General features: G+C 43.0%; 6 protein-coding genes and 1 pseudogene across 9 annotated transcripts; 3 read left to right on the forward strand and 4 right to left on the reverse strand.

Moving 5' to 3' along the window:
• Positions 1–743: 743 nt before the first annotated feature.
• On the forward strand, positions 744–11819 carry cblc (Cbl proto-oncogene C, E3 ubiquitin protein ligase). 3 transcript variants are annotated; one of them, XM_076152543.1, is made up of 13 exons: positions 744–978; positions 1245–2037; positions 5227–5373; positions 5491–5647; positions 5746–5867; positions 6750–6887; positions 7113–7200; positions 7327–7458; positions 10059–10235; positions 10329–10481; positions 10612–10667; positions 11053–11105; positions 11234–11819. In XM_076152543.1, exons 2-13 carry the CDS (start codon positions 1664–1666, stop codon positions 11359–11361), a joined length of 1725 nt encoding a protein of 574 aa, XP_076008658.1. In that variant the 5' UTR covers positions 744–978; positions 1245–1663; the 3' UTR covers positions 11362–11819. The 3 variants fall into 3 exon arrangements, with proteins under 3 accessions (XP_076008658.1, XP_076008660.1, XP_076008659.1); XM_076152545.1 differs by having other exon boundaries at positions 745–978; positions 10062–10235; XM_076152544.1 differs by lacking the exon at positions 744–978 and having other exon boundaries at positions 1023–2037.
• Positions 11820–11907: 88 nt separating this feature from the next.
• On the reverse strand, positions 11908–13266 carry LOC143002519 (trypsin-like). Its single transcript, XM_076152660.1, has 6 exons — positions 13224–13266; positions 12903–13059; positions 12723–12821; positions 12466–12629; positions 12175–12311; positions 11908–12060 (listed from the first exon to the last, which is right to left on the reverse strand). Exons 1-6 carry the CDS (start codon positions 13264–13266, stop codon positions 11908–11910), a joined length of 753 nt encoding a protein of 250 aa, XP_076008775.1.
• Positions 13267–14591: 1325 nt separating this feature from the next.
• LOC143002518 (trypsin-2-like) lies at positions 14592–16233 on the forward strand. Of its 2 annotated transcripts, none has more exons than XM_076152659.1 (5): positions 14592–14631; positions 14727–14884; positions 14978–15221; positions 15621–15757; positions 15896–16233. In XM_076152659.1, exons 1-5 carry the CDS (start codon positions 14592–14594, stop codon positions 16046–16048), a joined length of 732 nt encoding a protein of 243 aa, XP_076008774.1. In that variant the 3' UTR covers positions 16049–16233. The 2 variants fall into 2 exon arrangements, with proteins under 2 accessions (XP_076008774.1, XP_076008773.1); XM_076152658.1 differs by having other exon boundaries at positions 14727–14880; positions 14965–15224.
• Positions 16234–17033: 800 nt separating this feature from the next.
• On the reverse strand, positions 17034–18862 carry LOC143002516 (interferon-gamma-inducible GTPase 10-like). Its single transcript, XM_076152656.1, has 2 exons — positions 18774–18862; positions 17034–18652 (listed from the first exon to the last, which is right to left on the reverse strand). Exon 2 carries the CDS (start codon positions 18643–18645, stop codon positions 17371–17373), a length of 1275 nt encoding a protein of 424 aa, XP_076008771.1. The 5' UTR covers positions 18646–18652; positions 18774–18862; the 3' UTR covers positions 17034–17370.
• A 1023-nt stretch (positions 18863–19885) lies between these two features.
• LOC143002480 (interferon-gamma-inducible GTPase 10-like) lies at positions 19886–20679 on the reverse strand (annotated as a pseudogene).
• A 1559-nt stretch (positions 20680–22238) lies between these two features.
• Positions 22239–24096, forward strand: LOC143002517 (interferon-gamma-inducible GTPase 10-like). Its single transcript, XM_076152657.1, has 2 exons — positions 22239–22383; positions 22549–24096. The coding sequence occupies exon 2, from the start codon at positions 22556–22558 to the stop codon at positions 23738–23740; it is 1185 nt and encodes a 394-aa protein (XP_076008772.1). The 5' UTR covers positions 22239–22383; positions 22549–22555; the 3' UTR covers positions 23741–24096.
• Positions 24097–24250: 154 nt separating this feature from the next.
• Positions 24251–25272, reverse strand: LOC143002522 (trypsin-1-like). The gene is made up of 4 exons (XM_076152662.1): positions 25080–25272; positions 24854–24990; positions 24653–24754; positions 24251–24391 (listed from the first exon to the last, which is right to left on the reverse strand). The coding sequence occupies exons 1-4, from the start codon at positions 25204–25206 to the stop codon at positions 24344–24346; spliced, it is 414 nt and encodes a 137-aa protein (XP_076008777.1). The 5' UTR covers positions 25207–25272; the 3' UTR covers positions 24251–24343.
• Between the last annotated feature and the right edge of the window lie 753 nt (positions 25273–26025).

Genomic DNA, 26025 nt, shown 5'->3' on the forward strand with positions numbered 1-26025 from the left:
CTACCTGGACTCACTCTCAACCCTGGCAAGTGTCCCTTGACATCGACTACTTCTGCAGAGGTTCCCTCATAAACGACCAGTGGATTATCTCTGCTGCCCACTGCTGGCGGCAGTCTGTACTTACATGCGAAGTGTGGCAAAATGATCTTTACTTTGCGGCCCCTTTTTAAATGTGTCCTTCACCAAATGCACACACGGCTGTTCGAGGAGAGGGAATCTCTCTTCGAACTGCCTCTCCTAAGATTTCTCCTTTGAAAATATGACCGAACAAGTTATGTCGCTACAAAACCAAAAATGTAGATTGCCTTACTAACTAGCTTCACTGTGAACACTTTAATAACACATATTCAATAAATACAATTATATCAGAAAAATGGATCACAACAGCCACATTCAAATAAGGTAATAAATAGAGAGACAACAACAGAGGGACAACAAAAGGATATACAGGAAATGCATTCAAAATTCAGGTTACTCCAAAAGTAGACACTACAACTAGGTTGATCCCTAAAACTGTATGCAACACCCAGTTCATTTCCAAGGAAACAGCAGATCTGATGTGTTTAACATAGGATCCACCATTACTTCACTTTCACTTCAATTATAAATTGTTTGTTATATACTGTGGATGTGGTTCAACCTTATGGTGCTGCAGCACTGTGATGTCACAGGCCTTGGAGTGAGAGGGTTGGAACCTCTCTTTCTCTCTCTCTCTCTCTCTCTCTCTCTCTCTCTCTCTCTCTCTCGCGCTCTCTCTCTCTGAGCTTTTGAACAAAGAAAACAAACCTGTTTGTCAGGCTGCAACCAGGAAACAATCAAAGGTTGCACAAAGGAAGGAGTGTGACTTCAAGAAAGAGAGACAAAGATTAGAAAAAAAACATGTCAGGCATGTTTCCGCTGTGGCGTGAGTCGTTGTCTCCCCTCTCTTGACACTGAACCTGAAAGTCTGGTATGCTGCTGAGACAAACATGAATGCTGGTAAGTAGAAAATGGGTCTACATCGCAGACAAGACTTTCCCAAAGATGGTAACAAAAGACTGAATGTGTATGGGTGGAGAAGAAGGGAGTTGGGTGTTAGGAGTTGAAACTGTTTAGAGAGGGTTGAGCTACACTGTGGGGCCCTCCCCTCCTCTCTTTTCACTTCACTCTCCTGCTTTGACTGTCATACCGTACTGCTTCTGTTCTGGGAAATCTTAAAAACAGCTTTCATCTAATTGTTTTTGTGTCTGTGGATTCTTCTGAAGACGCGATTGAAGAGTGAGAAAACACAAACGGACAGCTGTGACCATTTTGGCTGGATTTCATCAACGTGAGGATGCTGAGGTTTGCCAGGATGCTGTAATTTGACGTGACACGATCCCCCATTCCTGGATTATGTAATCGTATTGGATTTTTACATGGATGAAGCACGGATGCCTTTAGAGGAGAATAGGATGTGTCATTTCCAAAAACAGCTGGTAACTCACAAACACATTTGCAAAGACAACACATGTCATCTTGAACACTCAAAAACTTCAGCTGTGGCCACTGCAGAGCCGCTTCATTTCTGCTCGTAAACATTTACCCACACATACACCACTAAAGACTGAGCGATTGCTATCGCGGACACAGTGGGATCGTTGTTTTTTACTGTCACTGGACTTTGAACTGAACAATTTGACCAATGGCAACAGCAGGCCCAGGGGCCACCAAGAGCCTGAAACCCAGCTGCCAACCTCCAACTAATGGGGATCGGAGGCTGGTGGACAAGGCTTTCAAACGTCTGGACAAGCTCCATCAGCTGTGTTCCAGCCCCAGGCTGGCTCTGAGGAACAGCCCACCATATCTGCCCGAGCTGTTATCTGAGACAGCCACGCTCCTCACTCAGATTTGGGAGCCGTATCATGGCCCCGGGGATTCAGGCCACCAGGTTCCCCGGGAAGACGAGGCTGAATACCTGAGAGTTCATATCCGTAACCTGGTGGATAAGGCGGACAGGGCAATGCTGCTCTTTAAAGAGGGACGGGACAAGATATTTGAGGAGATGTCCAGCTGCAGGTAGGAAATTCCTATGGGTCAGTCTGGCCTCACACAGTTTCATAGAGAAAATCCTTTCATTTTATATTGTCCATTCATCAATAATCCATAAGGTGTACTTTCACAGAATCAACGTTAGTCTTCTAGACAAATTCCTCTCCCTAGCCTGACCTTTCCTTAAACAAATAAACCAGCAGTGGGGTCAGTGAGAGGTCACACATCCCTCATATGTGGGAATGAGGCTTAGCTTGAGGCTACGAAAAGAGCATGAGAACCCCAAAATAGCCTTTTCATATGAGCAGCCATGAGTAAAAACAATCATCACTTGATTTAAGCTCTGACCTGTCAGTGAGCACTAAAGTGTATTAAGTGAAATAAAAATAACCTCCCCTGTTCCCACAAGTCAAGTATAGATTTTACTGTACGTACTGTTTGGCTGATGTGTATATTTTTGGACAGCGGCATGGAGTGATTTTTATATACTGTAAGCAGTTTGAGCCCACTCCCCTGCTCCTGTTTAGACTGCTAATGATGAAGATGGGGAAAATAGCCAAACCTGCATCTTTGTGATGCTAATTTGGTCAAAGTAAGCAAACGCAATGACAAACTCAGTATGTGACCAGCCTTGGGATAGAGAACGTGTGAGGAAAACACACACACATTGCCTTATTCTTATGTCTTTACAGTGGCAAGTCAGCAGGTCTCAGCTTCAGGAGGCATTGGGCATGATGTGTGTGCGTGTGTGCAGGGGAGATATTAAAACTATTACTATAACAGAATGATACTTTACCACATATTTTACAATTTTGTATCTGCAGCAGGATGATTATCAAGAAAGATAATTCATTAGCAACATTGCAGGAATGGTGAAGTATAACGACGACAAAGTATAAACTAAGACGTTCAAGTTCCTAAAAATCTCATGCCGGCTTGAAATATATTTGAACATTTATGGTATTTCACAAAATCGATCTTACAATGTACAACACACAAAGAATGGAGACCACAGAATGAAGACACACAAGGACTCTTATTGTATGTAATATATAATACGTGACTATTTTGTTGCATAATCTTCAAGTGTCTATTTTGAATACAGAGGAAAACAGATGGCCGACTCACCTCAACCGAGCTTGCATGGGCAGTCATGTAATACATTTACAGGCATAATAGGTAATGAAGCGTAAACGCGGACGTGAGCTCAGCAAGATGGTTCGTGTTTTACAATGTTAGGACACAACGACCAGACGTTGCCGTAAGATATTCCACAGACACACATCCCTTTAAAGTGTTTAATGTTCAGTCCCTGTCTGTGTGGTCAGGAGACGGGGCTCTCTGTAAATGTTTCCACGTATAGCCTGGTGTTTGATTATGATGGAAACAAGTGGTTGACAGTAAAATAAAACAGTTGTGCCATGCAGCCATATTTCAGCCTGAAGCTTAAATAGAACTGAGCGCACACAGATCAAATAGACAATGGAAGGTTTACTGGCTGGTGAAACAGTTATGATGTTGTAACACTCACACACACACATACACCGCTGTGGTAGCACAGAAAAACATTTAATTATATTTTCTTACTTGTATGTTAAAATATATGAAATCAAGCAATACATTACATCACACCGGGTAATAAGATGTGGAGATAATATTTCTTTACTTATGTGCTGTTTGGAAATGTTTCAAAAAGTAACAAGTAGTCTTAATTCAATCTGTTACAATCCACCTCTAATAACGCAATTTTTCATAAATATTGTAATGGGGAATTTGACCATTGGTGTGTTGAATGTAAATCTCATTGCATCAAGGATCGTTGTATTGCAGCCAGAGAGAAAGAGAGAGAGATGTAGCTCACACCTACTGGCACGTCACTTAGTTTTCCAACCCTTCATAGGAATGTTTTTATAGGTGAAGGTGGGAACTTGATGATCATTGTCCACGGGATCTGATTCATTTGTCTGGATGTATTTAAGGCTGCACGTCTTTGCACAGCACGTTCTTCTGCGCGTAGTTCAGGATTACTCAGACTATCAGGGATGGACCTCAGAATCAAAGTGACTCTTTACAAAAAATACTCCAGCCGACTATAAACAGTGTCAGAATTACCCAGAGCCATCCAAGAGCAGAATATTCCACATTGTTTAATCTAAAACCTCAAATAAAGGGAGCAGAAAATGCCCCCTGTGTATAATAAACAGTTATGAGTTAAGTTCATTTCATTTTAATGATTCAATGTGGATCACAGCTGAAATGTTGCTCGCTGAAGCATTTTCTGGCCCCAAATACGACCACGAATTTGCTGATTCCAGAGAAAAAAATGGTCCAGTGCATTGTTAGGCAGACAGGCAATATGATCAACTAATCATATTGATCCATATGCCTTCCACTGGAGCTATTTTCTTCTGATACAATTTGTCTTTTTTCAGCTGTTTAGATCGATTAGTTATTATTCTGATCAGTTAAGATATTAATTTGGTTTTTAGTTGCCCATGAAAAATTGCGCCATAAAATAGGTTGTTTTCGACTGTGAGTGTTTTATTGCAGAGGAACGATAATTGCCTTTGTTGCATTACAGGATTTACTATGATCTCAATTTTCTGTTTTGCAATTCCTCCACAGCAAAACGTGCAGTATGTTGAAGCAGAATTAAAAAAATTGCTCAACTCCTGTAACAAAGTAAAATAAAACATTATAATCTGAACACTGGCATTGTCTTTAAAAGTGTTCGGGCAGTTTAACCACATCTTGCAGGTAATGTAGAACAGGCTCACATGAAAAGCTGAGTAAGAGCCTTGAGACTGGCAAAGGCCTCGACTGACTTACTGGCCAATGGAACATTTTGTGGTTTTGAGAGCCAAGCAAAGAGAAGTGAGCATCCTGTGAGTGCATGAATGAGTGGAAAGTACTTTTCAGTTGAAACAATGCCGCACAGTATCAGTGTCTTGTGTTGTCATTGAACAGGGGGGTGATTCAATGTAATATCATTCTATTTCACGCAATTTGTCTCATATCTTCCCATTTAGTTTGTAGATGTATTTGTTTAACATTTCATTTACAGCAATAAGGCCAAAATACTGAGGGTGATAAGTTTTTATTTGGCAAGTTGTTGTTCTTTCTATCCTGGTTTTCAGATGACAAACGTCAACAGGCTTTGTGTATTTGTGTGCAGTTTGTGCAGCTGAGCATCTGCTTCTGTCTTTTTGTCCCCAGGAGGAACTTGACTAAACTGTCTCTGCTGTTCAGTCACATGCTCTGGGAGCTGAAGGCCATGTTTCCCGGGGGACATTTTCAAGGCGACGCTTACAGAGTGACCAAGATGGAGGCTGAAGAGTTTTGGAGGAGGTCGTTTGGCACCAAGTGAGAAGTTCGTGGGGGGGCGGAGGACAGCGACAGGGAACTGAAACAAAAAGTGGTGGTTGTGCTGTATTTGCATGATGACAAATTCTAATGTGATGTTTCTCTGTTGTGTGACAGGTGTATAGTGCAGTGGTCGAGTTTTAAACAGCAGTTATGTGATGTCCATGGGTTTGAGGAAGGGATGGAGTCCATGGCTCTAAAGTCAACCATTGACCTCACCTGTAACGACTACATCTCTGTGTTTGAGTTTGACATATTCACACGACTGTTTCAGGTGCACCAACAACGATGAATCAGCATTACTCAGACTTGGCATCTTATGGACTCAGATGTGTTTAATCAATATATGAACATTCTCCTCTGGCCTCACAGCCCTGGAAGTCCCTGATAAGGAACTGGAACCACCTAGCAGTGACACATCCAGGCTACATGGCCTTCCTCACATACGATCAGGTTAAAAGTCGACTGGAACACTACTTACACAAACCTGGGAGGTGAGAACACAAAAAAAACACACACTCTGCAAATAACTGAACTTTAAAGAAAAACATGACCAATCTTTTTCATACACACACCTCAAAACTATAAACAGAGCTGTTTGTATGTGTTGAGTTTCACTCACATTGCAAGTGATCTAAACTAATCTGGCACAGTACTTCTGCCCTCTTTTAGTCAGACCTGTGAATGTGACTCAGATGTGCATTAGACAGTTTGGGGATGTGCAAAATGGTTTGTGGTCAACAGATCAACAGGAGCCAGACAGACAAATACAAATAAATAAACAAACAAATACAGGCTAACAGGCCATAATCTAGTCAGAGATCAAGGGTGAGGAGTCCAACAGAACAAGACAGCTCAGGAATCAGACAGAGTTACAAAAGAACACGACTGTGTTTTGGTCACCATGACCCACAGGAACAGCTTCACTTCACCCTGACCTCCATTACACAAGTCTCTGGAGCTCTAATGGGGGGACGGAAAAACATTCTTCAACATCAAATCCCTTAATTTGATGTTTTCTCTGTGTTTGGATGAGATCTAGTCGTTACCTTGAAGGCCGCAGCAGATAAATGACATCAGTTTGAAGCTGATCAAAGCATTCAGTGACCCATAATTGCACAAGTGTATCACCTTAACATCCATAACTCTGTAACGCCAAGCTGCTCACTCCACACTGACCTGATACTGTGTGTAAGAGGAACATCATGTTGCCTACCTGAGTTGAGGTTCTATCTTCTTCATGCTGGTGCTTTGATCCTTAGTGGGCTGATTGCTGCCTCTTGTGTCCATGGGGGGAATAACACCCTGTTAAATGTGCTGTAGAGAGAGAATGGATGAAGGGAAAAAGTAAATAACGAGCTTCTTTTCTTTTCCAGCTATATCTTCCGTCTGAGCTGTACACGAATGGGCCAGTGGGCTATCGGTCACGTCACAACTGAGGGTCAAATCGTCCAGACCATCCCCCAGAATACACCTCTCTACCAGGCACTCATCCAGGGCCTCAGGGAGGGCTGGTGAGGACAAACACACCAAGTTTCTGATTCATGTCATCTTTGTGTGTGTGTGTGTGTGTGTGTGTGTGTGTGTGTGTGTGTGTGTGTGTGTGTGTGTGTGTGTTTGTGTGTGTGTGTGTGTGTGTGTGTGTGTGTGTGTATGTGTGTGTGTGTGTGTGTGTGTGAGTGTGAGTGTGTGGGTGTGTGTGTGTGTTCTCTGAGTATTGTGTGTTTCTGCACCTGCAGCTACCTGTTCCCAGACGGTCGTGATGTGAACCCTGATCTCATGAGTCTGTGTGAACCAGTCCAGAGGGGTAAAGTCAAAGTCACAGAGGTAAGCGCTCTCACATTCCTCATCTTGTTTTTTTGAGACACTAACAGCAGACAAAATCACATCCTGACACGTTCTCCTCTCCTCTTCTCTTCTTTCTCTCTCTCTCTGTCTCGACCCCCCTGACAGGAGCAGTACGAGCTGTACTGTGAGATCGGCAGCACCTTCCAGCTGTGTAAGATCTGTGCAGAGAGGGATAAGGATACTCGTATTCAGCCCTGCGGACATCTGCTGTGCCAACCCTGCCTCATAGGCTGGCAGGTATGAAGCTCACATCCACATCCACAGATATGACTTCATTAGAAATCACACCAGCAGCTGTCTGACAATTCAATACCCGTCATTGACACAATAAACCACAAGAGCCGACTGTAACTGGAATGAACGCTGTGTTCAGTGGAGTGAAGCAGTCATGCAAAGTTGGTTTTCAGGTTGATTAGACATGTGAACATTCTGTAGGTCAGCTCAGCATCCGGTTTGCTGCAAAGTCGCTTCAGTTGGCCTATACTGTATGTTTACCACAGAAAACACATTGACAAGCAACTACCAACAACCTTTTTCATCTCTTCTGTCTGGATGTCTGTGATGTCGCAGGAAGTAGGCCTTAGCAACATACTCATTTTGTTAACCCTCATAATGTCCTCGCGGTCAAATTGACCCCAAGGACCATACAATACTAAAAAGTTTGAAAAAATGTGTTTTCTTTCATCAAATGGTCTAATTTAGACAATAATTTATGGGGGTTGTTTGATACTATGCTCTTCATGATTAGAAGAAATTTGAAGTCATTTGATTGAATTTTGGGTGTTTTATTGAATTTTTAACTCCATTGCTCCTGGGGTCAAAATGGTGCCGAAGCACAAAGTGATGTAATGGGGCAAAAAGTCAAAACCCTGCTGCTCTCCAACACATTTTTTATCTTGTATGTAGCAATGGTTATTTAATAATGGCACAACAACAGGAGGCATGGACAGCATGCAATGCCAGGTCCAAAAACGTACATTTTTTGGGTGCGGCAGAAGCCCAAATCCCTGCCTTAATTTACCTACTTTTATGTAAACAAGCGCTATTGGCCCTAAATTCTAAAATTAAGGGACATTTTTGTGGTAATGGGTTGGACTGGAGTTAGACTAAAGGTGTAACACAAAATTTATTGAAAATTTATACTTAATGCTTCAAATAACAGTCAAACCATTTTGGGGTCAATTTGACCCCAGAGGACAATAGGTGTTTGTATTTGCTCTCATTCAAAAAATTCAAAAAATTCAAAAACGGCACCCTCACTAAACTTTGACAAATTCCACTCCAGTTCATGTCAAATAGTCAAGATCATATCAAATATTAAAAAAAAAATGTTCCCATTTTTTAAACTCAAAAATGGGGTATATCTAATGTAAACAAGGCCTTTTGGCCCTAAATTCCAAAATAAATGGAAAAATTTGTGGTGATGCGTTGGACTGGAGTCAGACTAAAGCTGTGACACAAAAATAATTTAAAATTTACACTTTATGGTTTAGATAACAGTCAAACAATTTGGGGTCAATTTGACCCCAGAGGGCCTTAGGTGTATGTAACACGGGAGGACATTACGAGGGTTAAATAGTGTCACAGACAGGGTACAAATATGCTACTGCAGTGGGACTTCCCCTATTTCCTCTTATTATCTCAATTGTCGTTAGGGTATCAAATCAGAACTACAACTTCTCTCTGGTCAAGTTTTCTTTCTGCTTGTGACTCATTTGAGTGCCAGTCCATCAAATCAGGAGATGTTTGCATGTGCAGCGATGCAGAGGTACTGAAAACACCTCCTGACACTTGGCTTGGGACTTCCTGTGTGAACTCGTGCTCACATCCTCAACTCTAACTCGTCACAATGGATTACGGAGAGAGAGGGGGGATGGCATGATGTGGTTATGCTTTGTAGATCTAACAAACCACGTGGAAAAGCTGGTAGTTGTGAGTTAAGTATGCGGTCAAGTAAACTTCCTCGTCACACTACAGTGACCTGCATGCGAGTAAAGGAAATTCAGACACTTTGAAGTAACTACTCTGCAATTTCACTAAACACTTATGCACATATTATAGCAGCATGTGTCCGCTTACATAACATTCTGTTTCTGTTCTGTTTCCAAAGGTACATAGGAACAAAAGCAAATCAGGTGGGAGGGAATCCATGGTGACAAACTGAAGCTTGGGCGTTTGAGTGCTGCAAGCTTCATTAAAGTGATATTTATAGCAGCAGTGCCGCCCGTCAGAAAATGTATATATCTAAAGACATTACCTGGTCCAAGAAACACAAATCCCAGACACGAAAGCAATGGAAGAAAAATGGCACGATGAGTCACCTTCCTCCAGGTTTATATCTGCGGAGAACCTCAACTCTGCCATCTGTTAAACACAGGAGTGGACCAGTGATGTACAGGAGGACATGCTGGGTGCATTGATTGTTCTTTAGCCAAGAAACGTCAGGCTCAGTTTACGGTTTGGGACACATCTCCTTCGTGATGCTGCTTTATTCTAATAAATATCACACACTGCTGAAGCAACTGGTTTATTTAACACCAGAATGTAGTGTAATGCTTGTCATGGTCATAGTCATTAGAGCCAAACATCAGCGAAGGTTTATGGAAAGTTCTGCTGTGCCAAATACAAAGTGAATTCTGAGGATGATGGCGCTACTGTGTGAAATCCAGGATATATTCACATTTGTTTTGTCCTCTTAATAGGAATGAAGAAAAGTGAGGAAGCTTTATCTTTTGGTTTTGCATACTGATGGTTTCTAAGTTGTCAAAAGAAGTGCAACCTTGACTCCTTAAAAGATCCTCCACACTCATCCACACTTATCCACACTCCCTATCCAGCAGAAGTCAGCTGGCCATTCCTGCCCATACTGCCGCTGTGACATCCGAGGAACGGAGTCCGTCCTCATCGAGCCCTACATGCCAGGCAGCAGTCACGATGAGGGTGAAGAGGAGTTTGAAGATGAGGACCATGAGGATATTCAGCTGGTGATACAGAAAATGGCTGCTGTGAAGAAGGTGCATGGATGAGTCTGTCAGCATTTCACTCACTCACTCCTTACTTACTCCCACTGGCCTCTTACTGACATTTTCTCTCCATCACTTCAACAGTTGTCAAGTTTGGAAGAACAGTTTCCCAGCTCCCAGCTCAGCGCTCCTCCCCTGCCCCCTAAATGCCCCATGGCCCCAAACTCTCCGTCTCCACCGAGGCAATCCATGGCATCAGCATCCAAAATGCTGGCCAAACACTCCTACACCCATTCGGTGAATTCCTGCACACTCCTCGTTGTTGCATTACTTCCTGCTGTCACTTTAACTCTTACATGGTATTAAGAGCTGCATCCGTTTTATGATGTCTGATGTCTGTTAATCTGTTAAACTCTATTTTCTGCAGGATCACGGTGACAACCAAGATCATAGGCAACATGACCAGGAAAAAAATTATAAAAGGTGAGACGGACTGTACAGAGATCTTGACCTGGTCAGGTTCATGCATGCAGCTGATAAGAGCTCACCAAGCTGCTTGAAGAAAGCCCGACAGCATTGGATCTCAAACTTTGTGACCCATGTCTGAGGAAACCAAACTTAATAGTTAATAATAATTTACCATGTTAACATAATTTTCAGTGTTTTGATTCTTTGTGAGAATTACTTACTTATTATATTAATCATTTTGTTATTTTGATCAGATTTTGAAAGGTGCTAAACAAATGAAATTATCATTATTTTGACATCACACCTATGGCTGTTATCATCTATCCCATCCTCTCTGAATGTAAGACATAAGGTGATTGCTCCTGACTATTGATTATCTAATTTATATTCTTTGATAAAGGCACCAGGGGGAGGCGTCAGACAGCAGCGAGCTGGAGACCTCTGTTGTAGAAGGTATAATGTCAGGCATTACAGCACGTCCACATGACAGAAACACACACATGCTCACTCCCCATTTTCTCTCTCTTTCTCTCTCTCTCTCTCTCTCTCTCTCTCTCTCTCTCTCTCTCTCTCTCTCTCAGCTCTCTCTCTCAGCTCCTCCAACCCAATTAAACAGAGAAGGAGACAAAGGCAGAGGGAGGAGAGGAGAGCCGCTCACAGACAAGACAAGCACGGCCAGATGGAGATGGCGAAGACAACGTTATCCTGACAGCAAACAAGCTGAAGAATCTAAAGATGGCAGGAGTGATGATGATCCAAGGACACAAAGTGAATGTAGAAGCAGAGCCTGCATGTGTAATTTTTAAGTGTAATAGTTAAAAATGAGCCGCCCCTCTCAGCTCCTCTCACACTGCCTTTATCTCCACAGAAGGTGCAGTAATATAACAAGCTACACATAGTCTCACACACTGTGCCAATGTGAAAGAATAGACAATAGGGAGGAGCTTGATGTTTGTTAGCCAGAAGGAATAAATGAAAAAGTAGAAAGATGCTACCTCATCATTTAACCCATGTCTCACACGACAAATAACAAAATAACAAATAAAATATTGCTTATACGCTACTAAAATGAAATAAGACAAGTGCTGGTTCTGTTTCCCCATTAAATACAGATTTGAACATGAAAGTATGAAGACGAAATAGATAAATATATGATTACTGGCTTTATTTTTGTTGTCTGCTTTCCGGTGCTTACTCTCTTTTTTGCGTAAAAGAGAGAAAGGAAAAAGAGAGAAAAGAGAACACTTGTCTTTCCTCAAGGATTGGCCTCCATAACATCATTGATCCAGTAGAGGAATTCACACACTTTGACATAGACGCCAGGGTAGGTGGGTTGGGCACAGCCTTGACCCCATGACACCAGGCCGTGGACCTCCCCGGCACACACCAGAGGGCTGCCAGAGTCACCCTGACACACACAGAGCGGGTGTAAGAGGGAGTGCGGTGGCAGTGGTGTTATACTATAAGTGTGCAATTAATGTGAGCAAATTGAGTTTAGTTTGAATGAGGGTTGAAAACTCACATTGCATACATCTTTGCCTCCCTCCATGTAGCCAGCACACATCATCCTGCTGGTGATCATGCCAGGGTAGGCGGTCTCACACACGCTGTCGTCCAATACGGGCACATCCAGACACTGGAGCAGGGTGGGCATTACCGCTGTAACGGGCAGGACAGAACACAGACATCTCAACACAGAAAGCTCCAGCAGACAAAGACAACCGTGCACAAACATCCACCCAGGCACGTGTTCATTCCTTTTGAGTTCCGTGTGCTCCACTGGCAGAATCACACATTGACGTTGTCAACCCACCGTCGCCTTCCAAAGCGGTGTTGCCCCAGCCAGACACAAAGCAGGGCATGCCAGCGTACGGGCACCCTGTAGGCAAGGAGACGGGCGCCACTGCGTCAGTCACCTCCACGGGGTGAAAAAGTTTGATGAGCATCATGTCATAATCCAGAGTCTGATAGTCATAACTGCACACAGAGAAACATGTCATCATGGATTAAACAATTGTAACATCACACAGACACTGTAAATTCAAATTCTAAATAATTTTCCTCACTCACCTGGGGTGCCAGATGATGTTTTCTGTTTTCAAGATCTGCTCAGTGCCCTCGAACACTCGCAGGTTATGCTCTCCCAGCACGATCTGCATGGCAAAGGGACTGAGAATATGATACGTTGAATATATGTGATATAAAACAGAATCATTTGAGGTAAGAGAGTAAATCTCCCTCCATACGTACTTGTACCAACAGTGGGCGACAGACAGCACCCACTGGTTGTTGATGAGCACCCCGCCACAGAAATGGTAGCCATAGTTGAGGGAGGCCATGTATGGGCGAGCGTGAGGGGAACACTCGTAGCCACCAATGACCCGTCCATCCTCACGGGGAACTGCCACTGAGACATAGAGAGACAGACAGAGGGAGGGAGAGAGAGAGAGAGAGAGAGAGAGAGAGAGAGAGAGAGAGAGAGAGAGAGAGAGAGAGAGAGAGAGTTGTGTCTGTGTGTGTCTCTCACGTGTGTCGATGCATTCAGGTATATGTGTTTATTTGTCTATTTACCAGCAGCTCCGACCATCAGCAGCAGGGTCACCAGCAGTATCATGGTGTCGGGTAAAAGGCGAATGATCAGAAGACACCTGAACACACCTCAGATCATATTTATACCCTACCAGCATGCTGTGCTTGGACCGTTCCAGCCTCCACCCCCGCACACCCCCACCCCCCTACACCGCCCATCTCTGATGTCACCCCTGGGTGCCAAATGCAATCGCGTATCTGCCCGCTTATCGTGTCCCAATTTTCACATTTGCTTCTCGCCCATTAATTTCCCCATGTGGATCAAGGTCTCCACACATTCAACACCTGTCCAGAGTTCACACATTGTTGGCAACAAAGTTTCCTGGAATATATAACTTATTTTTCTGATTAACGTCACTAAGATGCAGAGAGGTGAGAAAAAAGACACCTGTATGAAGCACTGTGATGAAGAAACAACCATGACTGTGTTTTCCAATTTCAGTCAAACAACAATCAGTAATCAGGCGCTGAACACATCTCTAATACTTTCCTTTCAAGATATACACATATAAAGAGTGTCAATTCTTGGCTTTTGGCCAAGCTTGGTGTCGAGCCTGGAGGGAACTATGGTACTGAATGCAGAACTACATTCTACAAAACAGCATTCTCACGTAAGAATTCCTCTTCTCCAGGTATGTGATGGCAGTAAGAGGTGTTGTGGTCATGGCTTTGTCCTTGGATCTGATTTGTCTGTATGTGAATTGGTGAGGGTCCAGCATGGGCCGAAACATGCTACAGTTGACATATTTCTATGCTTATATTAAAGCATTTGCTCATTATGAGATTGAGGAGTACAGGGCGCTGGTCATTTATGCATGTTACCTACTTTTTCTCAGTATGGGAACAGTGCTGGGTGAGTTGAGGGGACAGGAGAGGACCTTTCATTTGGAGAGGAAGAGGATGCAAATGTCCATAAACACACCAGCCAGCTGTTCTGAACATCCGGCCCAGGACCATTCTGAAACAATAGAGACTAATATGCCTGATCAAGGCTGCATAGCTCTGAGCTACGGCCCTGATCCTTGTTGTGTCAATTCATCGCGAAACATCAGTCAACAGATCCAAAGTGTTTATTCAGGTGACAGGTGGAGAAAAGTGCAGAAGCTCTCGCTCTCACAGATTTGGCTCACTTACCAACTGATGTGAGAGGAGCATAAGGCTCGCAAACAACAAACAGATAAGGGCAGAATGTTTTACAGGGTGGGAATTTGGGCAGGAGGAGCAGGCAGAGACTTCAGGGTGGGTGGAGGGGGGGGTGCATGGAAAAGAGAGAGCTGGAGGTATAAATGTGGTCAATGACAACTTGTTCACATCCAGTCTGATCACAATTGGGCTCAAGTGGACCGCAGGATGATTTGCCTAATCGTGTTGACACTCCTGGGCGTTGCAGGTAAAGGACACATGTTGTCCACTCTTTGACCTGAGATTTGATTTTGTCACTGATGTAAAAGTTTGATCACCTCGTCTCTACCTTTCACACCTCAGCTGCAGCCCCTACGGATGACAGGATCGTGGGAGGCTACCAGTGTGAGGCTCACTCCAAACCCTGGCAAGTGTCCCTCAACATCGGCTACCACTTCTGCGGAGGCTCCCTCATTAATGACCAGTGGATCGTCTCTGCTGCCCACTGTTGGCAAAAGTATGTATTACACACGGCTTTTGATTATATACAAACTGTGGCACAAATGACGTTCACTTTCTCGTCCCTCCTTTCTCTCTGCAGCCCCTATTCACAGATTGCCGTGTTGGGCAACTACCACATCTGGGAGAACGAGGGCACAGAGCAGTACATGTCAGTGGACGCCATCTACTGGCACCCCAGCTATGACTACAAAACCCTGGACTATGACATCATGTTGATGAAGATGGCACACCCTGTCACCGTCAACCAGTACGTCAAGCCTATTGCACTGCCCAAGGCCTGTCCCACAGCTGGGGACATGTGCGTGGTGTCAGGATGGGGCAACATCATCACTGACGGTGGTAAGGAAGAAGACTACTTAGCTGGTGTTCTATGCATAGACCCAGTCTGAGGTCAAAAGGTCATCACTCATGTCATAACTATCTAACCTAGACAACACATTGGATTTGGAATTTCCCCACCATGACGTTGATCTGGTCTTCTTAAGTTCGTAAAATGACATAATGTAATATACATACGTATGATATTAAAATTAAAACCAGTTTGTCTTTTTGGTTTTTAGATATTTTTAAGATTTATGGATTCATTGGTGAAGATAACAAGTCATCAAAACAATATTCTGAGGAAATGGCTAAAAAAAAAATTCAGTTTATTCTATCCTGTGCTGATGTTGCTCAGCACCGTTTAAGATAATGATTACCTCTTTGTTCTCTCTCACACTCTGTCTCTCTCCGCAGTGTTTAACCCCTTTTACCTGCAGTGTGTAGATGTCCCCATCCTGTCTGATAAGGACTGTGAAAGCTCCTACCCGGGCCAGATCACAGAACGCATGGTGTGCGCTGGATTCCTAGAGGGAGGCAAGGACGCGTGTCAGGTACTTCCACACAAAGCAAATGGAATAAAGCTACAGCAACTACAAATGTGTTTAGAATAACGAACATAAACTATGATAGACAGCAGTTACCCAAACAATGTGTAAAAATGTACCTCTCCAACCTCTTTCCCCACTCAGGGAGACTCCGGTGGTCCTCTGGCATGTAATGGGGAGCTGCAGGGTATTGTGTCTTGGGGCTATGGATGTGCTCAGCCTAACTACCCAGGAGTTTACACCAAAGTTTGCTCCCTGATGCCCTGGATCAACGAGATTCTCACCCAATACAGCTAGACTGTGATCTTCCAACACACATCAACATGAGAGGAGGAACCAGAGGCCAGAGAGACCAAAAGACCAGCAGAGAGAGAGAGAGAGAGAGAGAGAGAGAGAGAGAGAGAGAGAGAGAGAGAGAGAGAGAGAGAGAGAGAAACACAGAGATGGATTCAAATCAGGGCAAAAATTAATAAAATGATGGCACTAACCCCAGATGATTGTTTGTGATTTATGGTTTGTTTGTGTTTTAGTAAAAATGACTTATGAATGTGGAATGCCTTGACATTTATCTACCGAACACGACTTAATTTACTGACTGCAGATGTAGCATTATTGCCTGGCAAATAATCACAAAGCACGTTGTTGATACATCACAAATGGCTGATGTTACTGAAAAAATGCATAAAAGACATCAAAGTAAATTCAACATTAAATGTGTAAAATGACAAATTCCATTTGCCTTTAACCTCTAATACTGCACAATCACTCCAAAGGATTCCAATCAATCACAAGATAGAGTGCAAAATAATACGACTGGTACTCCTATTCAACAAGGAAATTCCTAAACGTTTTCACCAAAAGATAAAAATCTCATTATTCATCATCAATCATTACTTCCATTGTTGACTTTGTATTTTATAGAACAAATATGACTGATATCAAAAAATACAAAGGAAGTCAGTAACTGCTTTGCTGCTAAAGGACTTTTGCTGTGAACTTTTAGGAGAGGCTGAAGTAAAAACAACAGTGTGGGAAGGAGAGTGTGTGTGTGGGGATGAAGCCTTCGGCAGCCAGGTCCAGGTGACAGATATGAGCTTGATTGGACGCAGGCGACTGATTGGGCGGCAGCTTCCTGAAAGGAAGGAGCACATGACAAACAAACAAAGCTCACAACGCAACATGCCAACAATGAAAAAGTAGAATTTTATTTTATTCAAGTTTATTTTCATTGATAAATAAGTGTAAGCACAACCACAATAAACAATCCAAAAAAGCCAGTTACTGTATTGTTTATTTTGAATGCTGATACACACATTTTTACTTCATACCATGAGCAGAGTGTAAAACAAACAAATATAGACACATTTGGTAAAACCACCACCCAAATAAAGGATTCTTCAACCAAATAAAATGAAGAAAAAAAATTGGAAAATGTTGAGTTGCATCTTGTTGATTTTAAGGCATTAATTTGGTCAATATGTGTCATAGTTCTTATACTTCTTATATACAGTGTACATTGGAAACTGAGAGGCTGCAGTTTTCACTACAGCTGGTGATGGGTGTGGTTAGACTTATAACCTGCAGCCTCTCAGTCATTGTAGAACTGGTTTACTACAGTTTCATGTCAATCCTGTCACATCCATCAAGGCTTTGGCATCCTTGGCCATTTCATCCACTCCAAAGTGAAGAAGTTTTAAGTTAGAGACAAATGCCAACCCGACTGCGCCAGGAGGTAATGTGAGTGATAATACAGCCTGAACAATCTTGTTAGTGCGAGCTTTTGAGTAAATCATACTTCCCACTGTTGACTTATTGACTCCATCCATAAAGCAAGATGTCATCATTGATTTGAGCTCTTCCTCTGTTTTGTTGACCCTCTTTGCCAGCCTTTCAATGGATTTGTCATCCAGTCCAAAGGACACGGAGACAGACTGGAGAAACCTTTTCATGATAAGGTTCTCACAGGTCAGTAGTATCGGTAAGCCTGCTGTGCTAGCTGCACCTGCAGCGACAGCAATAGCCTTTTTTTTTAGCTGTTTTGCTTTCTCATTAAGCATACTCACAGAGCTCACAGGCACAGACTGGACCAAGGCTGCCCACTTGTGGTCGGAAAGGTTATCTTTCAACGTGTCGAGCAGCTTCTGGAAATCATACTTCCCCAAGTCAAACGTGGAGAGGATGAAAACTTCAGGATTTCCAATTTCAATCAGATTTTCTCGGCAGCTGAGCCTTATTTCTGACAGCATAGCTTCTTCATTAAAGTTCTTTTTCCGGCATTCAGCATGGACGTCTTGGTCAATCTTGGATCGAATAAAGTAAAAGTTTTTTCCCATTTTCTTGATTTCTTTGGCCAACAGGATATCGTTCTCTTTAAACCTGTTGGAGCCCATGATGATGAAGAAGTCAAAGTTGGCAAACTGGAACTGTTTGAGATATTTCTTGGCTTTGAATTTTGGTGTCCCGATTCCTGGCAGGTCCCAGAAATAAACACCGGGCAGGGTGGGGTGGCTGTACTGAATGGCCGACATGGTGGTCTCAGTTACCCCAGTCTCAGCTGCTCCTTCGTCTCCTTCTGCAAGTCCCCTTACGGCATTAATAAAGGAGGACTTTCCCACTCCACTCTCCCCGGTAATAGCGATGTTCAGTACCACATTTTCCATGTCAGCCAGTCGTTTCCTTGCGGCGTTGATTGACTCCTCAGGCTTAATTTTGACATATTGCTCAATTTCACTGAGAATTTCAGGATCGTGGTCAATCATTATTTCATATTTCTCATCAATGGTGGATTCGGATTCAGGCTCTGATTCAGATCCAGGGTTTGATATGGATTCAGGGTTTGCTTCGGATTCAGGGTTTGAGTCGGATTGAGGGTTGTCATGGAGCGCCTCAGCCATCCTGATTCTGACAGGACACACAGAAAAAAGTGCTGAATTGCTGATGTCATTTGGAAAGTCAAAAAATATATATAATAAAGTTAAAGCTCAAAAGCTGCAAAGAGAGAGAGAGACAGAAAGTGTCTTACCGTCAGCGATTCCCCTTTGTGCATCAACGTCTTTATTGGTTCCTCGTTCTCTACAGGTGCTCTGCATGTAGCACACTGATACAAAGCAGCATTACTGGAATAACATTCCAGTAATCAAGTTCTGTCACTCTTCTGGAATGCAGTTGCGGTTGCTAAACCCTTTTTGCTCCAAGTACATGTGATGTGTCCTATGTGATATTTCTGCTCTAAAATAAAACTACTTATATTAGTCTTGTATTAGTCTAAGAGGATGTGATATTAAATTGCACTTACTTTCTTGGGATGTTCCATGTCAGGTTTTTGTTTGTTTTATTTAAGTCAGCATGTGATATTGATGCAGAGTGTGGATCATTCGTGCACAGAGCTATTGTGTTTGTCACTGTAATGGCAATTTTATATTCTCACTGTGTATTAGTATGTATTAGTATGCGTATATACTGTAATGTGGATCTTATGCTCGCTTTTGTTCAGGGTTTCTCCTGTCTAGCAGAAAACTGGTTGTATCTGGTTTTGGTGTCTGGTCTTGGCCTTAAGGTCATAAAGTCACAATTTGCCCAGTAACAGGGTTCTTCTCACCTTATATGGACATATAGGTTGCGAGCCTAACTGATAGGTTCTGATATACGACAGTGTTTTTCCCTTTGTGGGCCAGAGAGAGCTAGGTGAGCATCCTGTGCACACGTATCTCTCCTCCATTTGCAAATGTAAATAAACTTTGTTAACTCCGACAAACTCTGACTGGTCTCTGCTGAACACCGTGCTACTCCAGAAATTGCCACAACAGTCACCTTCTCTGTTATTTGACTGAGTGCTGCAGAACATTCTGTATAATGGGACAACTCCCATCACTTGTGCATATCTAAGTGCCAAAGGCAACAAACAGTTTAAACCCACTTTTTACAATCAAATAAAGGAGGCGTTGTTTAGAAAGACTTTGTGTTAAGAGGTTAAAGTGATCACGTTGGACTGAAACCAGCCTGGCAGCATTTCTGACAGCTCATTTCCAGAGGATCTGAGACGTACTGCCAATTGTGTGCCGGTTTCCCGCAACCTTAAAAATTCAAGTATTTCCTTGAAGAATTCAAAAAAGAAATTAATGATGGGTGTGGTTAGACTTATAACCTGCAGCCTTTCAGTCATTGTAGAACTGGTTTACTACAGTTTCATCTCAATCCTGTCACATCCATCAACGCTTTGGCATCCTTGGCCATTTCATCCACTCCAAAGTGAAGAAGTTTTAAGTTAGAGATAAATGCCAACCCGACTGCGCCAGGAGGTAATGTGAGCGATAATACAGCCTGAACAATCTTGTTAGTGCGAGCTTTTGAGTAAATCATACTTCCCACTGTTGACTTATTGACTCCATCCATAAAGCAAGATGTCATCATTGATTTGAGCTCTTCCTCTGTTTTGTTGACCCTCTTTGCCAGCCTTTCAATGGATTTGTCATCCAGTCCAAAGGACACGGAGACAGACTGGAGAAACCTTTTCATGATAAGGTTCTCACAGGTCAGTAGTATCGGTAAGCCTGCTGTGCTAGCTGCACCTGCAGCGACAGCAATAGCCTTTTTTTTTTAGCTGTTTTGCTTTCTCATTAAGCATACTCACAGAGCTCACAGGCACAGACTGGACCAAGGCTGCCCACTTGTGGTCGGAAAGGTTATCTTTCAACGTGTCGAGCAGCTTCTGGAAATCATACTTCCCCAAGTCAAACGTGGAGAGGATGAAAACTTCAGGATTTCCAATTTCAATCAGATTTTCTCGGCAGCCGAGCCTGATTTCAGATTTCAGGTCTCTGCTGAACACCGTGGGACTCCAGAAATTGCCACAACAGTCACCTTCTCTGTTATTTGACTGAGAAGGTGACGGAACATTCTGTATAATGGGACTCCCATCACTTGTGCATATCTAAGTGCCAAAGGCAACAAACAGTTTAAACCCACTTTTTACAATCAAATAAAGGAGGCGTTGTTTAGAAAGACTTTGTGTTAAGAGGTTAAAGTGATCACGTTGGACTGAAACCAGCCTGGCAGCATTTCTGACAGCTCATTTCCAGAGGATCTGAGACGTACTGCCAATTGTGTGCCGGTTTCCCGCAACCTTAAAAATTCAAGTATTTCCTTGAAGAAATCAAAAAACAAATTAAACATTGACACACAACCGTCTAACATCATAATCTGTGTTCAGAGTATTCCTCTGTTTGTCTGTTTGTGTCTGTAACTGAAGTTCCTACTGTGTTAGAGGAGATGATGAATGAGCTATTCATAATCCCACATTTGATTGTTTTGTGAATATGTTGTTAATCTCCAGATGATGATGACAGTAATTGTGATAAAGAACATATCTTGTACAAAGCTACAAACAACATTTCTGACAAAACTCTGGTGGCACAAATGTTCATTGTTACTGTCATTATCATCTGGAGGTTAACTAAATATGTTACCCTACAACTTACACATAACTTTAACTGTGGCTTATATGTAACCTGTACAACCCACTGTGCAGGTAACTGGCTGTGCTATGTCACCATGGCTATGTTTCCCTTTCCACCCAATTCACACATGTATGACATATCCTGGCTCTCATTGTTAATTTTCTCTTTTTTCTTTCCCTCTCCTCTCTGTCTACAAAAACAATCTCCAAAATGTTTAATAGCTGCATGCTCATTGTCATATAAAATGCTTTCTTCAACAAAAACAACAAACCAACAAAGAAAAGTGAACTGCATGACTAAATTATGATGTTAGAGGAGTTCACTGAGTGTCTTGTTTAATGTGATTTAATGATAGTAAGGAAGAAAATCAATTTTCATCAAGGAAATAAGTGTCAAGGTTACGGGAAACAAGTGCCGGTAACTCTCTTTAGTCATCAGTTGTCAGAAAAGACCTCCAGAAATGCAGTCAGGCTGGTATCAGTCCAACGTGATGTTCGCAACATTCAAACACACGTTAGTTTAACCTTCTCAAGTCTTTCCCCCAAACAACGACTTATTTTCTTGTTTGTGAAAAGTGGGTCAGCACTCAGATATGCCCAAGTGATGTAAGTTGTCTCATTTACATTACGATCATTTGGCAGACGCTTTTATCCAAAGCGACTTACATTACAGTTACCACCCTTCGCAGGTTCGGTGCCTTGCTCAGGGCTCGAACCTCAGCAGGGGCTCGAACCGGCAACCCTCCGGTTCCCAAGCGGAAGCTCTACCCACTGAGCCACTGCCTCCCTGCCTCCCTCTCATTATATGTTGTAAATGAAATTGACCAGTGGACAGCTGCACAGTAACATCTCCCATTAGTCCTGCACAGACAGAGAAGGTGACAAGCACAATAGCTCTGTGCACGAATGAGGATTCACCATTTAACCAGATTTATCAATATTTCATGCATGTGTGATTTGATCCAATTTAGTTTCTAACTACCTATCTACACGCGATACATCACATGTGCTTGGGGCAAAAAGAATTTAGCCCCACCAACTGCATTCCAGAAGAGTGACAACTTGACTGACAAAAGTTATTCCAGTAATGCTGCTTCGTATCAGTGTGCTACATGCAGAGCACCTGGAGAGAACGAGGAACCTAAAGAAGTTAATACACAAAGGAGAATCACTGACGGTAAGACACGTTTCCTTCTCTCTCTTTGCAGCTTTTGTGCTTGAAGTTTTATTTAGTGAATTGTAAAATCTGCTGCTAGATGGATGTATCCTCATTATAAGCAATATAATAGATAGGTACCAACTTGTCAATTCATTTACCACAGTTTTGTTTGTGTCTTGTCAGAATCAGGATGGCTGAAGATATCTATGAAAACCCTAGATCCATCAGTGAAGAACGCATTGAGGATGATCCTGAAATTGTTAGTGAAATTGAACGACATGTCAGAATGAATCCTGAGGAGTCAGGCACCGATGCAACAAAACAACTAGATGCCCTGGACCATGTGGTACTGAACATCGCTATTACTGGGGAGAGTGGAGTGGGAAAGTCCACCTTTATTAATGCCATAAGGGGACTTATAGATGGAGACAGTGGATCAGCCAAGACTGGAGTAACTGAGACCACCATGTCGGCCGTTCAGTACATCCACCCCAGCCTGCCCGGTGTTTATTTCTGGGACCTACCAGGAATCGGGACACCAAGATTCAAAGCCAAGAAGTATCTGAAAGATGTGCAGCTGGCCAACTTTGACTTCTTCATCATCATGGGCTCCAACAGGTTCAAAGAGAACGATATCCTGTTGGCCAAAGAAATCAAGAAAATGAGAAAAAACTTTTACTTTGTACGATCCAAGATTGACCAAGACATCCATGCTGAATGCCGGAAAAAGAACTTTAATGAAGACAAGATGCTGTCAAAAATCAGGGTCAACTGCAGAGAAAATCTGAGAGACATTGGAAATCCTGAAGTTTTCCTCATCTCCACACACGATTTGGGGAAGTATGATTTCCAGAAGCTGCTCGACACGTTGAAAGATAACCTTTCCGACCACAAGTGGGCAGCCTTGATCCAGTCTGTGCCTGTGAGCTCTGTGAGTATGCTTAATGAGAAAGCAATACAGCTGAAAAAAAGGGCTATTGCTGTCGCTGCAGGTGCAGCTAGCACAGCGGTAACCCCTATATTGCTGACTTGTGAGACCCCAATAATGCAAAGCTTCCTCAAGTCTGTCTCTGTGTCCTTTGGACTGGATCAGCCATCCATTGAAAGGCTGGCAAAGAGGCTCAACAAAACAGAGGGAGAGCTCAAATCATTGATGACGTCTTGCTTTTCAACTGGAGTCAGTAGGGCATCGGTAGATACTATGATTTACTCAAAAGCACGTGTCACAAAGATTATTCAGAGTATCTTAACAGCTACTATCCCTGTTGGCGCAGTTGGTGTGGCATTTGTCTCCAACATACAACTTCTCCGACACGGAGTGGATGAAATGGCCAAGGATGCCAGAGCACTGATGGAGGTGACGGGATTGGCATAAAAATGTAGTTACATGGATTTCAAACCAGTTTTACAAGGACTGAGAGACTGCAGGTTGTCAGTCCAACCACACCCTTCACCAGCTGTATATATCGTCTCATGTCTCTGACTGACTGTGTACTGATCGTTGAACATATGTGGTGTGATGATTTAGCCTGAAAACTGCAGCCTCTCAATGCCCACTTGCTGTAAGGAAAGGTAACATTAATGAAATAAATGAGGGATTTGTGTGAAAGTATTTTGTGTGTAGGTGATGGTTATTACCCCATTTGTCTGTAATTGTCTCTTTTATACTCTACTGTCATGGAAGGAGTCAAACTGCATGTATCACCATTCAAAATAAACTATACAGAAACTGATTGACTGGTTTTTGTATAAATTGATCAATAAATCTGTCCAAGAGGTGACAACAAAGGTCAGAGGTCAGCAGGAGTTGATGTGCTTTGACCAATCCATTGTGATTGATGGATTTCATTTCACAAAACATAGACAAAAATAATATGCTTTATATGATTTATTCCTCACATTTTCCCAGTACAAAAGATGGAACATGAGCAGCAAATAATGTGGAGCTGCTTCACTGCACTGGGTGTGTTGGGATCACTTAGTTGTTAGCCATGGCGCTCTTCAGCCAATCAACAAGCACGCAGACCTGAAAATCAAAATGGACAGAGTTAGGATTAAGATCAGATCAGAGAGGGTTTAAGCCCCAGTTGGTAATATTTTTACTTGCACATTTCACCTAATTCCAGAAACACAACTGGAAACTTTTTTGTCTGCTCCATTTGGTTTATATGAAAAGATATGTCAATCCAGTGGGGTGATCCAATGCTTTTGTTCGCATTCGGATAACAGATTGTGCCTTTAAATTAAGCAAGCCACAGTGTTTGAAATATCCTCATCTGGAAGTTACCTTGGCGTAGACACCAGGGTGGTCCCTCTCAGCACATCCATAGCCCCAAGAGACGACACCCTGCAGCACACCATTGCACACGACGGGGCCACCGGAGTCACCCTGAGAGTAGAGAGTGTGAAATTAATTTTCAATTTCAATAAAACATCACACACAGCATGACCCTTGCTGTATCCCTGCATTGACATTGGTATCACATACCTGGCAGGAGTCCTTGCCGCCCGCCAGGTATCCAGCACAGAACATGGAGTTGGTGATCATGCCAGGGTAGGAGCTCTTGCAGTCGGAGTCAGAAAGGATGGGGATGTTCAGGCACTGCAGCTTGTTACCGTTAGCAGCTGGAGAACGAAAATAGAATGTGACAAATCTACCAAACTACAGTGTATTATGTGTGTGCACACGGTCCAATGTGACTGTTGGAACTCACTGGAGCTCTGGGTGTTTCCCCAGCCGGAGACTTTGCACATGGTGCCAGCAGGGGCACAGCTGGTGGGCAGAGCCACGGGCTTCACGAAGTTATTGATGGTGGCGGGTTTGCTCAGCTTGATCAACATGACGTCATTGTTGATGTTGTAGGAGCTGTAGTTGGGGTGGCGGATGACGCGGGAAGAGCTGATGAACTGCTCGTTACCCTCAGTGACCTTGATGTGGTGCTCGCCGAGACGCACCTCCACACGGCTGCAAAAAGACAATGCAGAGGCGGTGATGTTTTCTATCTGCTGCAGTTGCTGATTGGTGGATTTTGTGTCATTCATGATTTCATTCATTATTTTCTGATTCTGAGAAACATGACAAACGTGCTTACGACTTGTAGCAGTGAGCAGCAGACACAACCCAGTTCGCACTGACCAAGGAGCCACCACAGAAGTGGTAGCCAGAGTTCAGAGAGACAATATGGGGCTGAGAGTGGGGCGTGCACTCATACCCTCCGACAATCTTGTCCTCCTCCAAGGCAACTGAAACACACATACAATATATGAACAAGAAGTTTCACACCAAAGGCACAACCCAAAGCTCTGCTGGGTACATTTCTCCTAGGATGGTCAGTGATCAAACAGATGGTTAAATTCAAAGCCTTCCTTTTAACACATTATGATGGATAAAACAGTCAAGGGACCAAAGAAACCAAACAATTTTCAAATGAATGTTGTTTTAGTTCAGTGATTTGGAATGATGGATATATTAAGAAGAATTTGTTCTTACAAGCAGCTCCAATGAGCAGAACGAAGACCAGAGACATCATGGTTGCTGTGGGATCTTGATGATGAGAAAACAAAGACTGGCTCCTTCTTTTATGTGGAAATGAGCCCTTCTGAACACACCTCCTAAGGCTCTGCAACCAATCAGGAGCTTGGGAATTTATATTTTGCCAA

The sequence above is a fragment of the Genypterus blacodes genome, unplaced genomic scaffold, assembly GCF_046128005.1.
Source record: "Genypterus blacodes isolate CSIRO-AG114 ecotype Tasmania unplaced genomic scaffold, CSIRO-AGI_Gbla_v1 ptg000057l_1, whole genome shotgun sequence".
Classification (NCBI taxonomy): Eukaryota; Metazoa; Chordata; class Actinopteri; order Ophidiiformes; family Ophidiidae; genus Genypterus; species Genypterus blacodes.